The sequence below is a fragment of the Tursiops truncatus genome, chromosome 12, assembly GCF_011762595.2.
Source record: "Tursiops truncatus isolate mTurTru1 chromosome 12, mTurTru1.mat.Y, whole genome shotgun sequence".
In the NCBI taxonomy this organism is placed as follows: domain Eukaryota; kingdom Metazoa; phylum Chordata; class Mammalia; order Artiodactyla; family Delphinidae; genus Tursiops; species Tursiops truncatus.
Window position 1 is genome coordinate 10,647,254 of NC_047045.1, and position 25,405 is coordinate 10,672,658.

Genomic DNA, 25,405 nt, shown 5'->3' on the forward strand with positions numbered 1-25,405 from the left:
TCGAATTAAATCTAAAGGGATTTATTTCACTTGTAGATGTGGAAAAATTTCTCCAGAGTCGAGGTCAGTAAGCAGTGGGACTGGACAGCACATTGTAGCTGCAGGTGCTCAGAAGGTGTTTTCAGAATTACATTGAATAGGGTCCCTTTACAATGTAATTATGGAAGTACAGTCATCAGTGACTTTGAGGGTCTCTACTTACTCGAATAATTGTCCTACATGGGTTTTTGTGTTTTTTTGTTTTTTTAAAAATTTATTTCCTGGCCACGCCACATGGCATGTGGGTTGCCAGACCAGGGATCAAACCCGTGCCCCCTGCAGTGGAAGCCACTGGACTGCCAGGGAAGTCCCTGTCCTACATAGTTCTAAAATTCACATTTCTGAAATCAGACTCTGAAACACATGATTATTTAAGCTTCCTTTGAGTTACAGCTTTGATTTATAGCTCCTCATTTGATATAATAATGTTAGTATACATTTTTGATTGAAATTTAAAATAGAAAAGGGATGGAGACTTAAAAATCTTATTTTCATTGCAAACTTAGAGTTGAAAACAAAGTGATTTTTAAAATTCTGGGGAAGATGGACTTCCCTGGTGGCGCAATGGGTAAGAATCTGCCTGCCAAGGCAAGGGACACGGGTTCAAGCCCTGGTGCGGGAAGATCCCACATGCCGCGGAGCAACTAAGCCCGTGCGCTACAACTACTGAAGCCCGCGCAGCTAGAACCCGTGCTCCGCAACAAGAGAAGTCACCGCAATGAGAAGCCCGCACACCACAACAAAGAGTAGCCCCCGCTTACTGCAACTAGAGAAAGCCCGCGTGCAGCAACAAAGACCCAACACAGCCAATAATAAATAAATAAAATAAATAAATTAAAAAAAAATTCTGGGGAAGATATTCAGCAAAGCATGCCTTTTTTTATAGTTACAAGAGTATGGTAGATATAATAGGATATTATAAATCTTAATCTTCAAAATGCATCATTCAAAAAGAACCATCTTGTATAGACATGCACTACATGCATTAAAATATATTGTTTTAATATGTGAACAAATGACTACTATTATCATTTTTATTTTGCCTTGCCTTGTAAACACAGTAAATGATTGTAAACCGAAACCAAACCTGATTCATTTTTACCTACCTATAAGGCTAAAAACTCTTCGAACACATAGAGTTGAAAAATTCCATTTTGCCCTTAAATTGTCAGCGGCCTGACCAGACAGGATCATACATAACCAACAGCCTAAATAAGGGACTGCAGATAAAAACCCGTTCTGGAAGGAATAAGAAGATCCGGAATTAATTATGGAGGGAGGAAGAACCAAAACAACATATACACACACACACATCCACCACCATGTGAAAGCAAAGGAGATACATAGCAGTATTCTGTTAATTTTTATATAATACAGCAAATAAGTCTGATTTTTCTAAGGATTATGGGATTCAGTTCAATGCAGTCCCAGAGAGCCTGTCTCAGAGGCAACCAGAGCTCCCATAGTGCAGTATGCTCAGGGTAATCTTGAATGTTATTTTGGGACTTGGGCTGTAGCTTCGGTGAGAGAAGACGTCCTCCTATTAGCCTATGGATTTTCCCCCACGGGACAGTTTTCATTTAGTTATTTACTTTAAAAATAATTTTTATTATAAAATAAAATTCAGATAGAGAAAAGCACATAAGTCAAATGTATAGCTTAATGAATTATTCTAAAGTGAGCACCGTCTAGGTGCTGCTCGAAACTATACTGCTCTCTTCCGGCTTCTCGCTTGAGGATCCCCAGACCTGCTCCAACCGCTTCTACTGCATGATCGAGCTGGGCAGGGGCACTGATGAGGATGAAGTGACAGCGCTATCTGCAGACTTTGTTCCCTCCGTAGAGTGTCCCCATGGCTCCCCCAGCGGCAGCCCCAGTGGCCCTGGCCCACCTGGCTCCCTCTGCTGACGTCTAGTGGTTTTATTTTTGTCCTTCTGTCTAAGGCAGGATACAAGGGCCTCAAGTCCTATCCCTTTCCACATTTGACATGGGGTTTGAAGGTTGTGTATTGTGTTTTTTTTTGTTTATTTTGTTCCGAAATTAAAGTACGCAAAATCAAGATGCAGTTAAAAAAAAACAAACGTGGGCTTCCCTGGTGGCGCAGTGGTTGAGAGTCCGCCTGCCGATGCAGGGGACACGGGTTCGTGACCCGGTCTGGGAAGATCCCACATGCCGCGGAGCGGCTGGGCCCATAAGCCATGGCTGCTGAGCCTGCGCGTCCGGAGCCTGTGCTCCGCAACGGGAGAGGCCACAACGGTGAGAGGCCCGCGTACCACAAAAAAAAATAAAAATAAAAATAAAAAAATAAATGAAGGCAATTAAGTACATATACTAATTACCAGTAAGCTATTGATATTTCATTCTTTCTATAGTTCTCCTGGGAAAATTGCAAATAGAAGCATCAGTGGAATGATCTTTAAATTTGCATGCAATTTGTCACTACAGTAGGAGACAGGCTCTGTTAACAGAGAGCTTAGGAAAAGCAAGGTTGCTTGCAACAAATCCGTCCCACGCTATTGGTAAAGCCTTATTTCAGGTTAACTTCTGTCAGTGCAATTGGTGGATATATTTCAAGTATAATGGATCTCTTTTTTCAAAAGTAACTAGAGGAGTTCTTCACAGCTTAGCTGTTTGGGTGACGTTTAAGGTTCGGTCCATGTGGCCAGTGTTTTCAGTATGCCTTGGAAGTGAGGTGACGGAACAGTTCACTTTAACACTGTTGACAGCTCTAAGTCCTTGTAACCAATGCAGTTGTGCAGTCAGCCTTGCTATCATCACATTCACCACCCAGGCTTCTGCTTTACTTCCAGGGCTTCCACTCTGTGGCTGCGTAACAGTCCACTGTGGAATATACCATATTTTGTTTATCTATTCACCAGCTGATACATATTCGGGTGGTTTCCACGTTTTCATCATTACGAATAATGTTATGAACTTTTGTGTACATGTACATGTTTTTGTGTGCACAGATGTTTTCAGTTCTCTTGGGTATAGACCCAGGAATGGAATTTCTGGGTCATAATAATAACTTTATGTTTAACTTTCTGAGGAATTGCCAAACTGTTTTCCATAACAGCGACATCCCCACCAGCAATGTGTGAGGGTTCTGTTTCCTCTACATCCTCACCAACACTTGTTATTGGTTTTCTGATTCTAATAGGTGTGAAGTGGTATCTCATTATGGTTTCGTGTTCCATTTCTGTATATATATATATATATATATATATATATATATATATATATATATTGTTTTGGCAAATAAATTTTATTTTTTGACATCTTTATTGGAGTATAATCGCTCTACAATGGTGTGTTAGTTTCTGCTGTATAACAAAGTGAATCAGCTATGTGTATACATATCTCCCCATATCCCCTCCCTCTTGAGCCTCCCTCCCACCCTCCCTATCGCACCCCTCTAGGTGGTCACAAAGCACCGAGCTGATCTCCCTGTGCAGTGCAGCTCCCACTAGCTATCTATTTTACATTTGGTAGTGTATATACCAGCATAGTGAATGCTACTCTCTCACTTCGTCCTCCCAGCTTACCTTTCCTCCTCCCTGTGTCCTCAAGACCATTCTCTACGTCTGTGTCTTTATTCCTGTACTTCCCCTAGGTTCATCAGAACCTTTTTTTTTTAGATTCCATATATATGTGTTAGCACACGGTATTTGTTTCTCTCTTTCTGACTTACTTCACTCTGTATGACAGTCACTAGGTCCATCCACCTCATTACAAATAACTCAGTTTTGTTTCTTTTTATGGCTGAGTAATATTCCATTGTATATATGTGACACATCTTCTTTATCCATGCATCTGTCGATGGACACTTAGGTTGCTTCCATGTCCTGGCTGTCATAAGCAGTGTTGCAATGAACATTGTGGTACATGACTCTTTTTGAATTATGGTTTTCTCTGGTATATGCCCAGTAGTGGGATTGCTGGATCATATGGTAATTCCATTTTTAGTTTTTTAAGAACCTCCATACTGTTCTCCATAGTGGCTGTATCAATTTACATTCCCACCAACAGTGCAAGAGGGTTCCCTTTTCTCCACACCCTCTCCAGCATTTATTGTTTGTAGATTTTTTGATGATGGCCATTCTGACCGGTGTGAGGTGGTACCTCATTGTAGTTTTGACTTGTATTTCTCTAATGATTAGTGATGTTGAGCATCCTTTCATGTGTTTGTTGGCAATCTGTATATCTTCTTTGGAGAAATGTCTATTTAGGTCTTCTGCCCATTTTTGGATTTTGTTGCTTATTTTTTTTTAAAATTAATTAATTTATTAGTTTTGGCTGTGTTGGGTCTTTGTTGCTGTGCACAGGCTTTCTCTAGCTGTGGCAAGCAGGGGCTACTCTTTGTTGCGGTGCATGGGCTTCCCATTGAAGTGGCTTCTCTTATTGTGGAGCACGGGCTCTAGGCACACGGGCTTCAGTAGTTGTGGCATGCGGGCTCAGTAGTTTTGGCTTGCGGGCTCTAGCGTGCAGACTCAGTAGTTGTGGCACACAGGCTTAGTTGTTCCGCGGCACGTGGGATCTTTCTGGACCAGGGCTCAAACCCGTGTCCCCTGCATTAGCAGGAAGATTCTTAACCACTACACCACCAGGGAAGACCCTTGCTTGTTTTTTTGATATTGAGCTGCATGAGCTGCTTGTATATTTTGGAGATTAATCCTTTGTCAGTTGCTTCGTTTGCAAATATTTTCTCCCATTCTGAGGGTTGTCTTTTCATCCTGTTTATGGTTTCCTTTGCTGTGCAAACCATTGAGTAATAATGTTGAGCATCATTACCTGGGCTTATTGGTCACTTGCATATCTTTGGAGAAATGTCTATTCAAATCCTTTGCCCATTTAAAAAATTGGGTTATTTATCCTTCTATTATTGAGTTGTATAAATTCTTTATGTATTTATCAGATATATGATTTGCAAATATTTTCTCCCATTCAGTGGGTTTTTATTCTCGATAGTGTCCTTTGAGGCACAAAAGTTTTCAATTTTGATGAAGCCCAATTTATCTATATTTTCCTTTGGTCATTGTGTGCTTTTGGTGTCATATGTAAGAAACCGTTGCCCAGCCCAAAGTCACAAAGATGGACACTTCTAAGAGTTTTATCATTTTAGCTGCTAACCTTCACATCTTTGATTTATCCTTCATCTTGAAGGCAAAAACACGACCAAATTTACTTACAAACTGTGCCTCTTTCTCTTTAGGTTTTTCTTCAGTCTCTTTAAAGACAAATTCCGTCAACATAGAGATAATAGGAATTGCCTCAGTTTGATGAGTTCAGAAGGAACTGGCAGTTTTAGTGGGGGGTCTGTCTCACACAGCTTTGCAACTATAGCTCTGCCAACACCTGGATAACACTGCAGAGTGACTTCTGTACAAGAACCTTGTGTCTCCCAACACCCCTCTTGGCTCCCAGCAGAGTCGGGCTACCATCCCAACGGAATATGGTACCACCTGCATTTATCATCTGAGATCCTGGCATGTTCCTGGGGACTAGTAAGACCTTCACAGTTAAAGGGCATACCAGCCAAGATACTCTGAATCAAGAGTTAACACACACAGAGGAAAGGAACAAGCAAGGCTAAAAAGAGCAGTCTCTAGAATTTAGTATATCAGAGTAAAATGGAAGATGAAAAATAACTGAGTCTCACATAGATAAAAACAAATTCTGTATACTCTCTATAAGAAGCAGATACTTATGTTTTCTTACCTCTTGAATATTGAACCTTAGGACCTCCTTCATATAAGTAGGCAATAAGGTCAATAAAGTATAAAAAGTCCAGTTGTAAGAAAAATGTGCAACTACAATAGCCCAAAGTGCTAGTGATTTCAGCATAGGTACCCATGGCACTGACTTCTGTGAAGAGAGCTGAAAAAGAAAAAAAAACAAAAAAACAGGCATAATTAGGATAAGCTACAGCTATGTTCATGCTATGTTTAGATCTGTATCCGATCAGCTAAAATTCCATCTAGAATACGTTATCAACCTTGATTACTAAATCCCAGATTTTTAAACAACTCTTTTAAAGTATTAAACAGCAATAGAAACTCCATGATTCAGATCTGAAGAAAAAACAGAAATGTAATCTTAGAGCTAAAATGTCAAACTAAATACTCCTTACGAATGTCAGAAGTCACCTGCAATATTACTGTCTCCACCTAAAAAACAGAGGACAGTTTAATAATCAAATTCAGAGGCTGACATAAGGGCAAAGGAAAGAGATTAGAAGTCCTATTAGAATTCATATTTCATTCTCCAATCTTTATTCATTTACAATGATCTATAAGAACCGTGCAATAGAAGGTTTTTATGTAGCCATCTGGAGTAACGGTCTTCAAAGCAGGATGTAAGCACCCCAGCAAGACAATCCTCCATGGTGTGGAAAGACATAACAGATCTTCTATCTATACTCACTTTTATTGTACAAAGAGAAATTAAGCTCTATTAATGTTTAACAAACAGGTTGGCCCTGGAATATGTCAGACCATCACATGTTGTATGATCTCCCCAATGAAAAGGGGTTAATGGCATCCTTACTCGTTGGTCTGCCCTCGGTGTAATATTACAGCATGTTACAGTTTACATCTGCCTTTTAAAATGGATTTATGGATTTTATTAGCCAGTCTTAATTAAAACAAATCTACAAAATCAAACAATGTCTTCAAAAGATTCTTAAGGAGAAAGTAAACAGAAGTCTAATAATGTAAGCACGAGTGAACACCAAGAAAATAGTAGAATTGACACTTTTCCTCTTGAGTCCTTTGTCAGCTACCTCACCAAGCGAAATAATGGCAGGCTCATCAAATACACCGTATTGGGACTTCCCTGGTGGTGCAGTGATTAAGAATCCGCCTGCCAGTGCAGGGGACATGGGTTCAAGCCCTGGCCTGGGAAGATCCCACATGCCGTGGAGCCACTAAGCCCGTGCGCCACAACTACTGAGCCTGCGCGTCTGGAGCCTGTGCTCCGCAACAAGAGAAGCCGCCGCAATGAGAAGCCTGCGCACCACAACAAAGAGTAGCCCCTGCTCGCTGCAACTAGAGAAAGCCTGTGCACAGCAACAAAGACCCAATGCAGCCAATAAATAAATAAATAAATTTATTTAAAAAAATACACCGTATTCAAACACACTGGTCCCATTAAACAACATATCATTACTAATTTTAAGTGATAAAAAGGTTTCTCCTATTAAAATTCAAAAATGATGTACATACTGTTTATTTCACCTTACTCACCCTTTAAAGAGCCTATCTTTATGGACGTTTTATAACGTCCATACGTACAGCAGTGCATGTAGATAACTGTAAAAACATGCATATATTCAGGTTGTTAAGCCCCTGTCCCCATTGCTTTATTGATGCATGATTAAGTAAAGCCTGAAGACCACTGGCCTGGGAAATCAGTTCCTTACATTTCCTATATCCTGAGGCTCTGCTGTGTCTTCCTCAAAAGCTAGAGCAATCTATGTTTCTACCTCCAGGTTCACTATTATTTCAAAAAGAGGAAGAACCCCCCCCCCAAAAAAAAAAAGGAAGAACCAGTATTAACCTTCTTGTGGCCTTTTTCTAGGGACTTTCGTTGTGACTTGGTAGATATGCTCTTGTGTTCTCCACTATGTCAAAGATGTAGGGGAGGTGGGAGCAGAGAAGGAGAGGGGACATTTATTCTTACATAGCAGTGGTTCTCGATTCCAGCTACGCTTCAGAATCACCTTTGACACTTCAAAATTACAGATGGCTGTGTTCTACCCCAGACCTGCTGAATCAAAGCCAAAGCCAAACTTCTGAGTGGAGGGCCAAGGCATATATTTTATTTATTTATTTATTTATTTATTTATCAAAAGGGATTCATTTTTCTTTTATTTATTTATTTGTTGCTTATTTAGTTTTGGCTGCACTGGGTTTTCGTTGCTGCGCGCGGGCTTTCTCTAGTTGCGGTGAGCAGGGGCTACTCTTTGTTGCGGTGCGCAGGCTTCTCATTGCGGTGGCTTCTCTTGCGGAGCACGGGCTCTAGGCGTGGAGGCTTCAGTAGTTGTGGCTCGCGGGCTCTAGAGCAAGGCATATATTTTAAAAAGCTTCCCTGGTGATTCTACACAGCAGTGGTTCCCAAACTTTGCTGCACATCAGAATCACCGGGGGAGCTTAAAACACTCCAATATTACACTGAGACCAATTAAATCAGGTTGGGAGGCGTGTAGGAGGTAGATGGCTGTATTTTTTAAAGATCCCCAGGTGATTTCAAAGTGTAGCAAACTTTGGGATCCTCTGCTGTAGTAATTAAAGAATTCTGCAACCTCCCCCCTGCCCTCTGCCACCCCTTGCTTGAAAATCTTAGGACAAAGAGGAAGGAAAAAACCAGTCTAGAGATTTTAGAGTTTAAAGGAATTTGGAATATAGCTCTTTTTACATGGCTGTGAAACTCACAAAGGAAACGAAATCACACTTCTGTGTTGAAAGATACGAGCTTAAATGTATCTGATCTCTGAAAACTAAATATATTCTGAATAAGGTATTCCCCCCTCCTGGAAATATAAACTTTAATGTGAAATATGTAATAATTTTAAGACTCATGCTGCATGTATTTACACTTACTGATGGTGATGTTTTGGAAGCTCTGGTAATAGCTTTTGTAGCTCTTCACCAGTATTTAGGCGCAATCTTGCTTGTACAAATGAAGCAAAACTGAAGCAAACTGAGCCATACTGGAATATTTTTGCAGTATATCAATTGAATTTTTGATAATCTGATGTTTCTGGAGAATCACTCAACCATAACCAGCTATATGTGGAGAGTGATGTCAGCAAGATGGCCAAATAATATGTCCCCTACTGGTATCCATTGTCCTCTACCCCCAGCAACAATTTGGCATCCATCCACGGGCAAAAGTGCCTTTCTGGGGGCAGAGGGATCTAGAAACACGTCAAGGGACCTGGCAGGAGTCACGCATGCCTGTGTGTTATGTAAAAGACATACAGATCTTGCTCCCAGCTGTGAACCCTGAAGTAGCCTGTGAACCAGCTCTAGCCCCTCTTGGCTGGGAGCAAATTTTCTTTAGATATTTGAGTAAGGGAATTTCTGAAGGAACAATCAATGAGGTCTTGGATCTTGTAGAGAGAATGCATCATTAAATTAGCAATAATAGCCCATACAGCTTTTTCTTCATACAAGTTGAAGCAGAAAAGGACAAAACAAAAATGTATTTGTTGTCAGATGAGCAAATTCTTCTAGACTATAAAGGAAGGGTAAGGACATTCAACAACATTTGAGTACCTTCTATGTGCAACTTCACAAAAAAAATGTCTTCCTGTCAAATGCAAATAAAAGCAAATTGGTTTAGAAAAAGCTGCATGCAATACATGTTCTTAAGTTAGGTCAACTAAATATTCAAGCCAGAGCCCTCATTTGCTTAAGGCTGCAAAATTGTACACTCTTTCTAAAAGGTATAAAAGAGAAGCAAAACAGTTATAAAACATGCTGTTCTCAAGACTTAAGTAAAGGGACTTCCCTGGTGGTCCAGTGTCTAAGACTCCATGTTCCCAATGCAGGGGGCCTGCATTTGATCCCTGGTCAGGGAACTAGATCCCACATGCCGCAACTAAGAGTCCACATGCTGCAACTAAAGAACCTGCATGCTGCAATGAAGACTGAAGATCCTGCGTGCTGCAACTAAGACCTGGCTCAGCCAAATAAATAAATGTTTTTAAAAAAAGACTTAAGAAAAGAAAAAAACCAATACGAGACCTCTTGAGAAAAGAAAACTTCAATGGGTAAAGTGGTAATGTCTTAAAAATTTTTTTAAAAAGAGACCTTCATATAATGTTTTCTTGGATTGGAAGAATTAATATTGTTAAAATGACCATACTACCCAAGGCAATCTACAGATTCAATGCACTCCCTATCAGAATACCAATGGCTTTTTTGCACAGAACCAGAACAAATAATTTTAAAATTTGTATGGAAACGTAAAAGACCTCAAATATCCAAAACAATCTTGAGAAAGAAGAACAGAGCTGGAGGAATGTGCTCCTGACTTCAGACTGTATTACAAAGCTATAGTAATCAAAACAGTATGGTACTGGCACAAAAACAGACATATAGATTAATGGAACCGAATAGAAAGCCCAGAAATAAATCCAGGCACTTATGGTCAATTAATCTACAACAATGGGGGCAAGAATATACAATGGAGAAAAGACAGTCTCTTCAATAAGCGATGCTGGGAAAACTGGACAGCTACATGTAAAAGAAAAAATTATAACATTCTGTAACACCAGACACAAAAATAATAACTAAAAATGGATTAAAGACCTAAACGTAAGACTGGATACCATAAAATTCCTAGAGGAAAACATAGGCAGAACACCCTCTGACATAAATTGTAGCAATATTTTCTTGGATCTGTTTTCTAAAGCCAAGTAAATAAAAGCAAAAATAAACAAATGGGACCTAATGAAACTTAAAAGCTTTTGCACAGCAAAGGAAACCATCAACAAAACGAAAAGACAACCTACTGAATGAGAGAATATATTTGCAAATGATATGACTGATAAGGGGTTAATATCCAACATATATACACAGCTCATACAATTCAACATCAAAAAAACAAACAATCCAATAAAAAATGGAAAGAAGACCTAAATAGCCACTTCTCCGAAGAAGACATACAGATGGCCAAGAGGCACATGAAAAGATGTTCAACATTGCTAAATATTAGAGAAATGCAAATCAAAACTACAATGAGGGGACTTCCCTGGTAGTCCAGCAGGTAAGACTCCGTGCTCCCAATGCAGGGGGCCTGGGTTTGATCCCTGGTCAGGGAACTAGATCTCACATACCGCAACTAAGAGTCTGCATGCCACAACTAAAAGATCCCGTATGTCGCAGCTAAATATTCTGCATGCTGCAACTAAAAAAAAAAAAGATCCTGCATGCTGCAACTAAAGATCCTTCATGCCACAGCTAAAGATGCTGCACACTGCAATGAAGATCCCGCATGAAGATCCTGCGTGCAGCAACGAAGACCTCACGTGCTGCAACTAAGACCCGGTGCAGCCAAATAAATAATAAATATTTAAAAAAACTACAATGAGATACACCTCACACCAGTCAAAATGGCTATCATCAAAAAATCCACAAGCAATAAATGCTGGAGAAGGTGTGGAGAGATGAGAACCCTCTTGCACTGTTGTTGGGAATGTAAATTGGTGCAGCCACTATGGAGAACAGTATGGAGGTTCCTTAAAAAACTAAAAATAGAGCTACCGTATGACTCTGCAATCCCACTCCTGGGCATATATCTGCATGGTCCGAAAGGATACATGCACCCCAATGTTCATTGGAGCACTGTTTACAATAGCCAAGACATGGAAGCAACCTAAATGTCCAGTGACAGAGGAATGGATAAAGAAGATATGGTAAACATACACAATGGAATACTATTCAGCTGTAAAAAAGAATGAAATTTTGCCATTTGTAGCACCATGGATGGACTTGGAGGGCATTATGCTAAGTGAAATAAGTCAGACAGAGGAAGACAAATACTGTATGATATCATTTACTTGTGGAATCTAAAAAAAATACAACAAACTAGTGAAGATAACAAAAAAGAAGCAGACTCACAGATATAGAGAAAAAACTAATGATTATCAGTGGGGAGAGGGAAGGGGGGAGGGGCATCATAAGGGTAGGGGATAAAGAGGTACAAACTATTAGGTATAAAATAAGCTACAAGGATATATTGTACAACATGGGGAATATAGCCAATATTTTATAATAACTATAAATGGAGCATAACCTTTAAAAATTGTGAATCATTATATTGTATAACTGTAAGTTACATAATACTATACATCAACTATACTTCAATTTAAAAAAAAAAGAGAGAGAGGCATTGCTTTGGGGAAAATCCCCCGTGTTCTCCTTACTCATTGCAAGTAATAATAAATCCTTCCTTCTACATCTGAAAAAAAAAAGGGACATCTTCAACACAGAGCAGTAGTTGATGATCTTAAAACACTCACTAGTTACTTTCTATAGGCAGTCTATCCATGAGCTAGTCATGAGCTGGCCTTCTGAGTTTACCTGCAGAGTGCCTTGAAGATTTTATTCCTCTCTTGTAACATTTCTGAATCAGAATTAGAACTATCCATGCTGTCATAAATGTAGAATCTACTTATTGCAAGAATGAAATCACATTTCTGCCTATAAGTACAGGCTTTTCTTAGCTGGATAACTGAGAGAGCATTATAACTGGAGCCCCTGCTTGTCTGGCTCAGACCTTCTCTCCACACAGCTGTTAGCGTAAGCTTTATAAAACTCAAACTTCACTCTGTCACCTCAAGCTTACAAACAGTTCATGGCATCACAGTGCCTAAAGGATAAAGTCTAAGCTCTTCAGCGGGGTGTACCGGACGCTCCATGATCAGGCTTCTGCCCACGCCCTACAATCTCCTGCCACTATCTGCCTTTGCCTTTTACCTGCAGCAATAGCTGACTCCTGGCACTATCCTGGCAGGTAAGACTCTCTCTCCTCTGTCTCTGCTTATACCACATCCTTGGCCTGGGATGCCCGCACATCTCTCACTCTCCCAATTTGCCTGGTTAACTCCAACTTCTCTTTCAAGATTGTGCAGATACAGCCTTTACCAGTAAGAAAGAAACAAGCAGCCTCTGGCTGCTGTCACCTGAGCTGGCCTGCTTCTAACAACTGGGCCACAGTGTGCTCCATTGACTGTGAACAAAGTCACTCTATAAGGACGATGGGGCTTCCCTGGTGGCGCAGTGGTTGCGAGTCCGCCTGCCGATGCAGGGCACACGGGTTTGTGCCCCGGTCCGGGAAGATCCCACATGCCACGGAGCGGCTGGGCCCGTGAGCCATGGCTGCTGAGCCTGCGCATCTGGAGCCTGTGCTCGCAACAGGAGAGGCCACAACAGTGAGAGGCCCGCGTACCGCAAAAAAAAAAAGAGAATGATGGAATGAGACAAATAGGCCACTCCTTAATCACCTCTGAGCACAGACAAAAACAAAATCTATGAGGACTTCCCTGGAGGTCCAGTGGTTAACACTCTGGGCTCCCAATGCAGGGGACATAGTTTCGATCCGTGGTCAGGGAACTAAGATCCAGCATGCCGCTCAGTGTGGTCAAAAAAAAAAAAAAACACCCCCCAAAAACAAAACAACAACAACAACAACAAAACAAGAAGGTATGAACCACACAAAGGCGCAAAACCTTCCTCTCCCGGCTAATGTGGTCACTACTGCTTCCTAACACAAGTCTAAGCTATAACAAGCGGCCCTCTACTCTCTCGCTGGGATGCCCTGTGGTTCCTCATGGTGTGCTTTCTTCTTCACTGCAGCAAAACAAGAAACGCCGTGTTCACACTGGCAGCACATGTACTAAAACTGGAACAATACAGAGAAGATTAGCACGGCCCCTGCACAAGGATGACAGGCAAATTCACGAAGCGTTCCACACTTAAAAAGAAAAAAAAAAAAAAAGGAAGAAAGAAACCCCTTTGTTCAACTACAGGTATGTTGCTGACAGTCTTTGGCCAGAGACCATCAACACCAGAGCTTTTCCTATCTGTTCCTAGGCTGGCTGAAGACCCCTGCCTTCTCTGTACCAAAGATGTACTGTGTAACCTGTAGCACAGCACTGTTCAGCCTGTATTATATTGAAATTCTGTTCATCCATGTCTGTCTCCCTCTGGAGATCACAGGTCCCACAGGAACCATGTCTTGTTCATTCCCTCTCTTTGATTAATTTTTTAGTCCTCAGTACCTGACAAAGAACCTAGGACACAGTAAGCTTTCAAAAAACGTTTAAGGAATGAATGAAGTACAGCACACGCCGAACATTTCTTGGATCCAAGATTTAAAAGTGGAGCTTCATGTAACACAGTATTTTATGACATTTTCAACTACAATGTCATCTGGTTTAAGAATGCAGTTTGGAGTTCTATGAAACCTAATTCCCCTAGTTCCTCTTGCTTCTGACTATTCCAATTTCTGAAGCATATGGAAAAACAAATTAACCTTAGGTTTGGATAATGGACAGATTTAGGCATATATTAAGCTAGCTTTAAAAAAAACTAAATAAACTAAAAGGTTTCATAAGTCCACAAAAAGAATGATAAAAATGAAGTTTTAGAAGAAGCAAATTAATCATCAATGCTGAAAAAATGTGAGAAAACATATCAAGTTTTTTAAAAAATTGAAGTATAGTTGACTTACAATATTATATTAGTTTCAGGTGTACAAAAGAGTAATTCAGTATTTTTATAGCTTATGCTCCATACAAAGTTATTATAAAATGTTGACTACATTCCTGTGCTGTGCATTACATCCTTGTAACTTACTTATTTTACCTGATAGTTTGTACCTCTTAATCCCCTTCACCTATCTTGCCTCTGCCCCGACCCCTCTCCCTCTGGTAAGCACTAGTTTGTTCTCTGTATCTATGAGCCTGTTTCTGTTTAATATTTGTTCATTTGTTTTATTTTTTAGATTCCACATATAAATAAAAAGACATAGTATTTGTCTTTCTCTGTCTGACTTATTTCACTAAGCATAATACCCTCCAGGTCCATCCATGTTGCTGCAAATGGCAAAATTTTATTCTTTTTTATGGCCAAGTAATATTCCATTGTATATATAAGATATATCAAGTTTTACGTGGCAAGACCCATTTACAATGCATTTAAGTCTTTTAATCTGTTCCTTAGTGAGAAAAAGTGGGTGATTCATTTGATTAACATCTCAGAGAACACTGAGATCTCAAAGTAACTTTCTTTATTACATTGGTGATTTCTTGCAGATTTTTGTCAACCTTTGGCAAAGACCAAGCGATGCCATATTTCTTAAAATTCAGCAGTTTATAGAGATCTTTGTAGCAAATTGTAAAACTTAAAAAGAAATGCGGGACTTCCTTGGTGGCACAGTGGTTAAGAATCCGCCTGCCAATGCAGGGCACATGGGTTTGAGCCCTGGTCCAGGAAGATCCCACATGCTGCAGAGCAACTAAGCCCGTGAGCCACAACTACGGAGCCCGTGTGCCTAGAGCCCGTGCTCCGCAGCAAGAGAAGCCACCGCAATGGGAAGCCTGCGCACCACAACAAAGAGTAGCCCCCACTCGCTGCAACTAGAGAAAGCCTGTGAGCAGCAACAAAGACCCAATGCAGCCAAAAAAAAAAAGGAAATGTGAGTGAGTAAATGTTTAATTACTGTCTGGTTTACTATATATAAAAATTGAAAATATCAGTAATAATAACTCAGTGGGCAAGAAAAGTCTTACACGAAATATTTTATGTTCTTAAACAAATAAAGTGATTATGAAGCCATTAACAATGCTAAAGAAAAGACTGTATATATTTTAGTTTTCCTAATGTTTTAATGTTCTTCTTTTATTCCCACCAAAAGGCAAATATTTTGTCCCCATGGCTTGAGAATTTATGATAAATTATGTATTAAATTATGATACATAATTTGTCATAAATTAAATTATGATAGACTATTAAATTATGATAGACTTTTATTTCTGACTTGCTATTGTGCTCAATTAAGTGAAACAAATCTTACTTTAGTTAAGTATAAATTTTTCCTGAACGGCTACCCTAGAGGAGCAGACAGGTGTATATCATATTATATTATTATATATCACAATAAATGTGCTGTCCTTGTTAAATCACACTCTAAAATACAGATAAAAACACACTAGTTTTCTAACAACTAGCATTTAGGGTATAGCTATAAGATTCCTTCTGTAAATAACACATCTTATTTTCTACTAGTTAAGAAGACAAAGGAGGCTCACTTGATAATCATTACTCTAGAAGGTTTAAAATGATTTAGAAAAGTAATTTTTCATAGATTTAAACTAGATTTAAATAAATTCCTAGATTTTAGATTTCATAGATTTAAACTAGAAAGAATTGACATTTCTTGGACAAAACAGTACTTTGTAGATTAATTAATTCGCCTGCTCTACTTTGCCTAGAGTGTGCACAACAGAAATATCTATTAAAAAAACTGGTATCTTAATTCTGAAGAAAAAAAAGATTCTGAAATTATTTTTAAAATGTGCCAAAGTCCTTACCTGATTTCTTAATGATGAAAGAATGTATTCCTTTTCATAGGGGGAGATTGTCTTGTGAGTTTCTGGTGTATCACTAACTAACCAGATCCACAAAATAAACCAAATGATTCCAACTATACCTTAAAATAGAAAAATAAGAGGTAAATGAAATTAGTATGCACCAACAGCAATTTTTCTGTCTTGAAAAAATTATGTCATTATAAACTTAATGAAAAATTGGTTTCAGCTTTGTTTTCAAGTTCTTCTCATAATTCTTTAATGGGATAACTGCTATTTGTATTATCTCCTATAAATTTTTTTTTTCTCCTATAAATTTTTAAGAGGAAAAACTTTTTTAAAAAATTGCAGTATAACTGACATATAACATTACATTAGTTTCAAGTGGACAACAAAATGATTTGATATTTATATACACTGCGAAATAATCACCACAATATATCTGGCTACCATCTATCACCATACAAAATTACAAACATTTTTTTTTCTTGTGATGAAAACTTTTAGGATTTATTCTCTTGGCAACTTTCAAGTATGTACCACAGGGACTTCCCTGGCGGTGCCATGATTAAGAATCCGCCTGCCAATACAGGGGACATGGGTTTGATCCCTGGTCCGGGAAGATCCCACATGCCGTGGAACAACTAAGCCCGTGTGCCACAACTACTGAGCCTGCGCTCTAGAGCCCACGAGCCACAACTACTGAAACCTGTGCGCCTAGAGCCCGTGCTCCACAACAAGAGAAGCCACTGCAAGGAAAAGCCCGTGCACCGCAACGAAGAGTAGCCCTCATTCGCCGCAACTAGAGAAAGCCCACTACAGCAACGAAGACCCAATGCAGCCAAAAAAAAAAAAGAAAAAAGTATGTACCACAATATCACTGTGCTGTACATTACATCCCCATGACTTATTTATTTTGTAATGGGAAGTTTGCACCTGAAGAGAACAACTTTTAACCACATGACTCTGCCTATCAGGGCCTACCAGACAAACCTTTTAAAAAATAAAAGTTTACAATCTATTATTTCCACAGGTATCTGCTTTTGTTTATTGATGTTTTTTGTTTTGATTGCAGATATATTTCCTGCATAAATGTTTACATGGCAATCTAATTTATTAAATATGTGTATCGTCCTGCTATTGAGATTGAGAAATGAAAGGCCCTGGGACTAAACAAAGAAATAAAAAAGATTAAAACTACCAAGTGAGAGCATCCTACTTTGTTTGAGAAGAAATATTTTCAAAATATACATTTTTTATAATCAACAACACAGCAGTTTTTATAGTAAGTATAGCATTTATGTCCTGGATTCAACAGCAGTTTCTATTGAACAAATATTCCAAAATTAACATCAGGTCACAACTCAGCTGGATCATTTTAACCACATAAACTTGAAAAACAGGTTATCAGTAAATGTTTCACAGCTTTGTGGTCTAGGAGATGGGTACTTCAGTGAATTGGAATATACATATTTTAACCAATTATTAGATCACTATTACATTTTGGACCTATCACATTATAATTTAGGTTACATTTTTGAATAAACTTACCAAAGAGGTAGAAGACATAAGTCCAATTCATATAGAAGCAAACTATACCAGAAAGAGGAAGAGAAACTACTGTCCCAAGCTGTGCTCCTAGAATAACAACAAAGACTTTGTAAACTTTGGAGAAAAATGAACAAAGAGGGGACACAGGTCTACAGCCTAAAGAAGACGGATAACAGACAATAGAGAAAAGAAAGAGTGATTCAAATCCTATAGGAGTTGAGTTAGTCACATGTAAATATAAACAACCCATTCTCTTAAGGGATCATTTACTAGAAAACCCACAATATGTAAAATGTATACATTAATATGTAGTTATATTAGTTACAATTATGTAGCTACTGATGAATTAGAAGGCATCAATCAATAGAAGACCTATTATAATATGAGCTAGTAAATGCCACATTACTAGTAAATGTGTTAGAAAGCCAAGTGTTTGGGGAAAGGCTCAGAGATGGTCTCTAAACATAGCCTACTGCAGCACACCTGGAGAAAAAAGAACGAAGCTTTTGGTAATCTAATTTGCCCCAAATATATTACACACAATTGTTTCGGATAAATAAGTGATAAAATTCATTTTAACCACCAAACGGAAGACATCTTAGAAGGTACAGTGGGAGCTAAAATAAGCAGACATTGTTTCTGGTCTCAAATTTTAGTCTTATATAGGAAGTAAATATAAACAAATCATTATTACACGTTAGAAAGTGTTGAGTGTCACAGAGCAATATGGAAGTTCAAATGTAGGACAGATTACCTCTGACCTCTAGAGATCAGGAAAAGATGTAAGAAGCAGCAGTGGGACTTTGAAAAGATGGGCAAGATCTGGTCCCATAAGAAAGAAGATACAGAGGGAGGTGTAACAGGGTGAGCAAATGAATGGAAGTAGGAAAGCAGAAAGTGGGTTTGGGAACTTCAATTGGGTGAAGGCAAGGAATAGGAAGGCTAGAAAACCGGGCTGAATAGTTACTGAATATCTGCTCCATGCCAGGCACTATGTGTCAAAAAAATAAATAAAAAGTTTTCATTCAGTGTGTGAGCTGGAAAAATTATAATTCACATATAAAGCTCATGCTATCTTACCTACAGACCGAATGATAGCAAATAAATGCATAGAAAACAAGGTGTCTGAAGGGAGGGGTTGAAAGTCATGACCAGCTTATCAGATGATCAAATCAAATCACAATTGAAGGACAAAAGTGTTCAATTTTCCAGCTTTTTTTTTTTTGGCTTTGTTTTGTTAAAGCATTCTCTATATCAACATCTGAAAAGGCAACATATTTTGAAATAAATGATGGCAGACGGAGAAAATGACAGTAGTCAATGAAGCCACTTTGCTATATGCTGGTGAGCCAAAAAAGAACATTAAGAATAAAGTTATACCCCTGCAACTTAAGTTTTCCCCAAAGAAAGCACCTGACATTGCATGATTCTGCTTTGCGCCCTTCCCCCAAGGTTGATATACAGATAACACATTGTAGCAAAAACCTTCACAAGAACAGTTATCTCACCTGCATATGAAATGCTGAGAAGCTTGCTTCTTTCAAGAGGAGGAGCCCACGAAGACCACATGGCATGCATGGCGGGAAATGTGACACCCTGGGAAGGGAAAAAGATATTTCTGACGAAATGCAAGGTAGTTTTGTTCATGTTTCAAATTCAGTTGAGTATTTTGTTGCAAGAGAAGTTTCTGGGTAAGACTCACGCTGGAATCAGGTTTCATGGAGTGAGATGTCTTTACAGTGCTGAGTGCAAATACCTCATAATGAAGTACTTTCAAAATCTGAACAAAGACTTGTGGACTCTGTCAACTGATTTGAGGACTGCAAGGCAAGGGTTACAAAAAATGTAAAAGAATGTACTGAATGAGGATATAAAGGTACCCTCCCACGGTGAATTTTACTCATTTACTTTATTATTATTATTTTTTATAAATTTATTTATTTATTTATTTTTGGCTGTGTTGGATCTTCATTGCTCTGCGAGGGCTTTCTCTAGTTGTGACAAGCAGGGGCTACTCTTTCGTTGTGGTGCACAGGCTTCTTATTGCGTGGCTTCTCTTGTTGCGGAGCTCGGACTCTAGGCGCGCGGGCTTCAGTAGTTGTGGCACGCAGGCCCAGTAGTTGTGGCTTGTGGGCTCTAGAGCACAGGCTGTAGAGCGCAGGCTCATTAGTTGTGGCACACGGGCTTAGCTGCTCCACAGCATGTGGGATCTTCCCAGATGGGGGCTTGAACCCGTGTCCCCTGCATTGACAGGCGGATGCTTAACCACTGTGCCACCAGGGAAACCCTCATTTACTTTATTTATGGCCTGAATGCAATGGGAATGTTATCAATACGTAACTTTTAAAAATACTGAGCTAATACTGTGGGATACTAGAAGAAAATTCAGATTCACCTTACTCAACAGGAAAAATGGTCCTACCAAAAAATGGTCCTACCAAAAAACACTCAATTAGAGTGTTTACCAGTATTTTTTTCTTTTCTGGTGATAATTAGCCTAGTAAATGCCAATTAGGGGAGGGGCAAGATAGGAGTAGGGGATTAAGAGGTGCAAACTACTATGTACAAAATAAATAAGCTATAATGATATATTATACAGCACAGGGAATATAACCAATGTTTTATAATAACTATAAATGGAGTATAATACATAAAAATTTGGAATTATTATACACCTGAAATTTATATAATATTGGACATCTACTGTACCTCAATTTTAAAAAATACTAATTACTGGTAATGGAGAAGCAACAAGACAGTGAAGGCAGGGAGGCTCACAGAGGCTTGGGAGAGGAGGAGATGCTACAAGGGAACAGGAAGGAATAGATTCTGGTAGATTTGCAGCAGTCGATTCACAGCTCTCCTTGGCCATTCACTAGCTGTGTAGCCTCAGAAAGATCAGTTAACCTCTTAGAACTTCAGTTTATCTGTAAAACATATATTTTACTTAGATGAGGAGAAAAGGAACCTGTTAGTAGGGGGGTAATTTTATTTTGTAGTCAAGGAGGGTTTAGTTTTTTACTTAGATAAGGAGAAAAGGGACCTGTATATATTTTACTTAGATAAGGAGAAAAGGAACCTGTTAGTGGGGGGGTAATTTTATTTTGTAGTCAAGAAGGGTTTATTTGGTATACCCCTATTCGATAAGGACAAAATAAGAATGTCCAGATGAGTGACCAAAGCTTACATTTAAAAAGCACTTGGCAATTTCCAAAGTTTTCTAGCAGTTATTATCACATCTGAGCTGTGACTGACGATGGGGCAGGTATTTAATATATTTGATTTATATTATATATTGTATTTGTATAATATTTATATGAAAACCTATGGTTCCACCGTTAGATACAGTGGAGTTATTATTCAAACTCTGATTTTACTACTCCAGTCAGTGTTTTTCCTACACAGCATGATACAAAATAACCTTTAAGCTGTACACTAAACCCAGAGGCCACTATCTTGCTTGGTTAAAGAAATGTTAAGAGAGAGCGAAATAAACCTATGCCTTGAGAAGTTCAAAGTCAGAAATGAAACGAGATCATTATTTAAAGGTGGAGGTACACATGACGAAATGCAAAAGAGAAGTGGAAAGGAAAAAAAATAAGAAATTAAAATTTTAAAATAATTAAAAAATGATCGAAATCTTAGGAGGAGAGGAAAAAAAAAGATAAAAATTAATAATAACAATTTTAAAAGCAGCAGAAAGGCCAGAAGAATCACAGGACTAAAAAAAAGATAGCTACATAAAACGATAAATTATTTGTCTCTAAGTTAGAGGACCAGAAGAAAGAACAAATGATAAAGAAGAAGTTCTATGAAAAACAACAAATTTAAAGGAAAACAAGGCAATTTGATAGTCTATTGGGTAAAATATGTTTTAGACCTGGGCAATCAATGATGGAGCAGAGGTAAACAGTGGCAAAAGTTCAAGAAGTATGATGGTCCTCATGGTTTTAATAGTGGTTTCTTATCTCCTCAGTAGAAGGGAGTAGGGGAAGCTATGACGTATTCCCCTAGAAAATGTTTTCTCTAGTCTTTGAGTAAAGCTTCTAATTTTGGAGTGCCCCCACTCAAGACCTCACTGACCACAAGTGAAATCTACTCATGTTATTTCATAGTCAATCAGTTTCTAACTAAAAAATAAATCCCTATTATCTTCCAGTGTCATTTTTTCTGATTCATATATCAAAGAATGATATCCTTTGTTTTTTTTTTTTTTTGCGGTACGCGGGCCTCTCACTGTTGTGGCCTCTCCCGTTGCGGAGCACAGGCTCCGGACACGCAGGCTCAGAGGCCATGGCTCACGGGCCCAGCCACTCCACGGCATGTGGGATCTTCCCGGACCGGGGCACGAACCAGTGTCCCCTGCATAGGCAGGCGGACTCTCAACCACTGCGCCACCAGGGAAGCCCGTTAAACATAATTAATTACATGTGGGGTGCTTGGATTAGTACTTGGCTCGTAGGTAGTGATCAATAATTATCAGCTATTATGACCGTATTAACCTTGTCTTTTTGCCTCTTTTTGCCTAAATAAGAAACAAATTATTACTATCCGTTTTTCTTTTTTATAATTTTTGAAATTTAAGAAATTTTATTAACTGTTGTTATACATGTAAAATGTGTTCAGCTCTAGCATTCAATGTCTTTCTATATGCCAATGAAATGTATCATTTTTCTATGGTAGAATGATATCTTTTTTTTTTTTTTTTTTGCGATACGCGGGCCTCTCACTGTTGTGGCCTCTCCCGTCGCGGAGCACAGGCTCCGGACGCGCAGGCTCAGCAGCCATGGCTCACGGGCCCAGCGGCTCCGCGGCATGTGGGATCTTCCCGGACCGGGGCAAGAACCCATGTCCCCTGCATCGGCAGGCTGACTCTCAACCACTGCGCCACCAGGGAAGCCCAAGAATGATATCTTTAAGGAGACAAGAAAGTGATATAGGGTAAGGAGAATAACAAAAGAGAAAAAAAATTACCTCTCCTAGTCCTTCTAGGGCCCTGAGTGCAATGAGGGCTCCAACTCCGAAATCTGCAGCGAGGGGAGTGAACAGAGTGAAGACAGAGGTGCCAAGGACCCCAAATCCCAGCAGCAGTTTCCCCCCACTTCTGCTGGCAACATATCCGGCAGGAATCTGCGTGATGATGTAGCCATAAAAAAAAGACCCGAGAATCCATCCTTGAGTTTCTGCATCCCATCGGTACTTTTTACCCTGTAAAGAGTAGGAGGAAAAAGAACAGCCTTTTAAGACCTTGCTGAAACGGCTCCTTTCTCTTACTGGCATGTGAGTGAGTACATATAAATGTCATTTTGAACCACTGTTTTTGTTTGTTTGTTTTTTTGGCCGTGAGGCTTGTGGGATCTTAGTTCTCCGACCAGGGGTTGAACCTGGGCCACAGCAGTGAAAGCGCCGAGTCCTACCCACTGGACTGCCAGGAAACTCCCCAGAACCACTGTTGTAGACTGAAGAACATGCAGACTTTCTACTGGGTAGGTGAGTCACCGTGATACAGACATGCAGATTCTAGAAGTGAATCGAAAATCATTGAAAGTCATAATGTTCAGGAAGGCTTGCTATTTTATGAAACTAGACTATGGGATGAATTGTAGATATTTTGTAATGACCATGACAAAGAAGGCTCAAAAAAGGCACAGGTTTAATCCAGAAAGCTACGAACAGGATACTGCCACGGCCAGGCTAGGCTTTGGAGCCCGGCCTGGGTTCAAGCCCAGCTCTGTTACTTACTGGATTTGTGATCTGGGAAGAGTAAATGAAAAAGGCCCAAAAAATAAGGCCTGACACACACTAAATATTCACTTAATGTTGGCTACTAGTATGCAAAAGTATAGATAATTAAGAGACCATTAATTAATAGACCATTTCAGACCAAGCACTTCAACAAGGACATAGAACTATACAAAAGAGCAAGAATTTAAACCAAGCCAGAAACTTCACGTGAGTAGGAAATGTCTTTTAATTAGTAGCAGTACACAGTAAGGTGAAAATGAAGATCTGGTGACTGAGTATCTGACATCTTCAGCACACATAGCCCTGTAACCTACCCACATGTTAAGAACCATTCAGGATTTCTTTTTACTGTCGATGTAGGGCAAATAAGTAGGTGGATCATGAAAAGTACTTATCGAAAGTAAGACACAAAGCAAAGCCCTAATTATTCTTGTTTAGAGTACCAATCTGCAGCTTCTCTGTAGAATTCCAGGGCTTCATGAAGTGTCCAGCAATTACAGGTTGAGGTGGGGAAAGTGGGTGATGTGTACCCAAATACATATTCGGCAACATTATTGAAGTCCAATGTAAAGATTTTTGATAAGTCATTATTTTGTACATGTGCTTGTTTGGGCAGAAACCCTCTTCCCTGTTTGAGTGATCTTGTCTGTAAATGGCAGGAGAGACTCACCCACGTGGGATTTGGCTCCTTTGTGAGCACTGAAGATGGATGAAAATACACTTATAAAAAAGGACAGGGGCTTGCCTGGTGGCGCAGTAGTTGGGAGTCCGCCTGCCGATGTGGGGGACGCGGGTCCGTGCCCCGGTCCGGGAGGATCCCACATGCCGCGGAGCAGCTGGGCCCGTGAGCCATGGCCGCTGAGTCTGCGCATCCGGAGCCTGTGCTCCGCAACAGGAGAGGCCACAACAGTGAGAGGCCCACGTCCCAACAAAAAAAAAAGGACACCTGGGACTTCCCTGGCGGTCCAGTGGTTAAGACTGTGCGCTTCCACTGCCGGGGGTGCAGGTTCAGTCCCTGGTTGGGGGACTAAAATCCCACATGTCGCACAGTGTGGCCACACACACAAAAAAAGGACACCAGCCTTTCCCGCCTGTATTGTCTCCCCATGTGAGACAAAAGAAAATGTTGAAAGTGTGTAAAACTCAATTCTGAACAAATGATGAACATGCACTTATCAATTCCAGTATAATATGAGGGAGGCAAAATGACATCAGCAGCTTAGGTGAGGCATGTATAGAGTTTTTTTTTTTGAAACTGACCCATTCTTATTTTTCATCCTGTAGTTGAGATTATCTTAATCCTCCTGCAACAGGACCCTTTTAAGTAGTACAGCTATTAAATAATGGTCCCATAAAAACTATTTAGCAACATCTAAAACAACCTAATTTTCTAATACACCAGACAGGTTTTTCCAAATTCTCTTCAAGGACGGTATGTTTACGGAGGAAACTGAAAAACTGCTTTTCAAACAGATCAGGGCGCAGCAGCAGCAGCTACAGTTATAAGTTAACTGTCTAACCAGTTACTGGGAAAACACAAAAGAAAATGATTCAGAGTTTACATGAAGAAAGTGTCTGTGTTTCTGTAGGATGAATAAATTCAATATTTTTACTCGGAAGTATTTTAGGATTAAGATCATTTGCTTGAAAAACAGCACTGACCGTTTGGTTGTGAAGAACTTTTATGGGAGTGGAATGCTCTGCACACTCGTTGGCAGTTCTATTATCTGCTGTAGTCGTGTTGGAATCTACCATATCCACTAACGCCACACTCAGATTCACCCGTAATGAATAGAGAACGAAGAAACCAAAAAAGGCCAAAAATGCTAGGTTGTAACGAGCAGAGCAGCACACTGGAGCTGAAATAAAGATTGGTGGAAAAACTTTCATTAAAAGAGTAACTTAGATGATACTGTCTAAATCACTAAAGAGGTCACTTCTTAGATGTACACAAATGAATAAACCATGAAT

The 25,405-nt window shown here is 39.5% G+C and overlaps 1 protein-coding gene and 1 non-coding gene across 7 annotated transcripts in view; one reads left to right on the plus strand and one right to left on the minus strand.

The window, feature by feature from the left end:
* SLC17A5 (solute carrier family 17 member 5) overlaps positions 1-25,405 on the minus strand; it is a 54,589-nt gene that overhangs the window by 16,776 nt on the left and 12,408 nt on the right. For 5 of the 6 annotated variants that reach the window (XM_019929292.3, XM_073789355.1, XM_019929294.3 and 2 more), the window contains exons 2-8: positions 25,097-25,293; positions 22,664-22,897; positions 19,198-19,285; positions 17,690-17,776; positions 16,142-16,260; positions 5,758-5,916; positions 1,146-1,278 (exon numbers count right to left, since the gene is read on the minus strand). In XM_019929292.3, the coding sequence (XP_019784851.1) occupies positions 1,146-1,278; positions 5,758-5,916; positions 16,142-16,260; positions 17,690-17,776; positions 19,198-19,285; positions 22,664-22,897; positions 25,097-25,293 (1,017 nt within the window). The remainder of the gene's footprint in view (positions 1-1,145; positions 1,279-5,757; positions 5,917-16,141; positions 16,261-17,689; positions 17,777-19,197; positions 19,286-22,663; positions 22,898-25,096; positions 25,294-25,405) is intronic. The other variant, XM_073789353.1, reaches the window with a different exon arrangement.
* On the plus strand, positions 13,420-13,526 carry LOC117307558 (U6 spliceosomal RNA). The gene has a single exon (XR_004521325.1). It is a non-coding gene; the product is annotated as a U6 spliceosomal RNA (small nuclear RNA).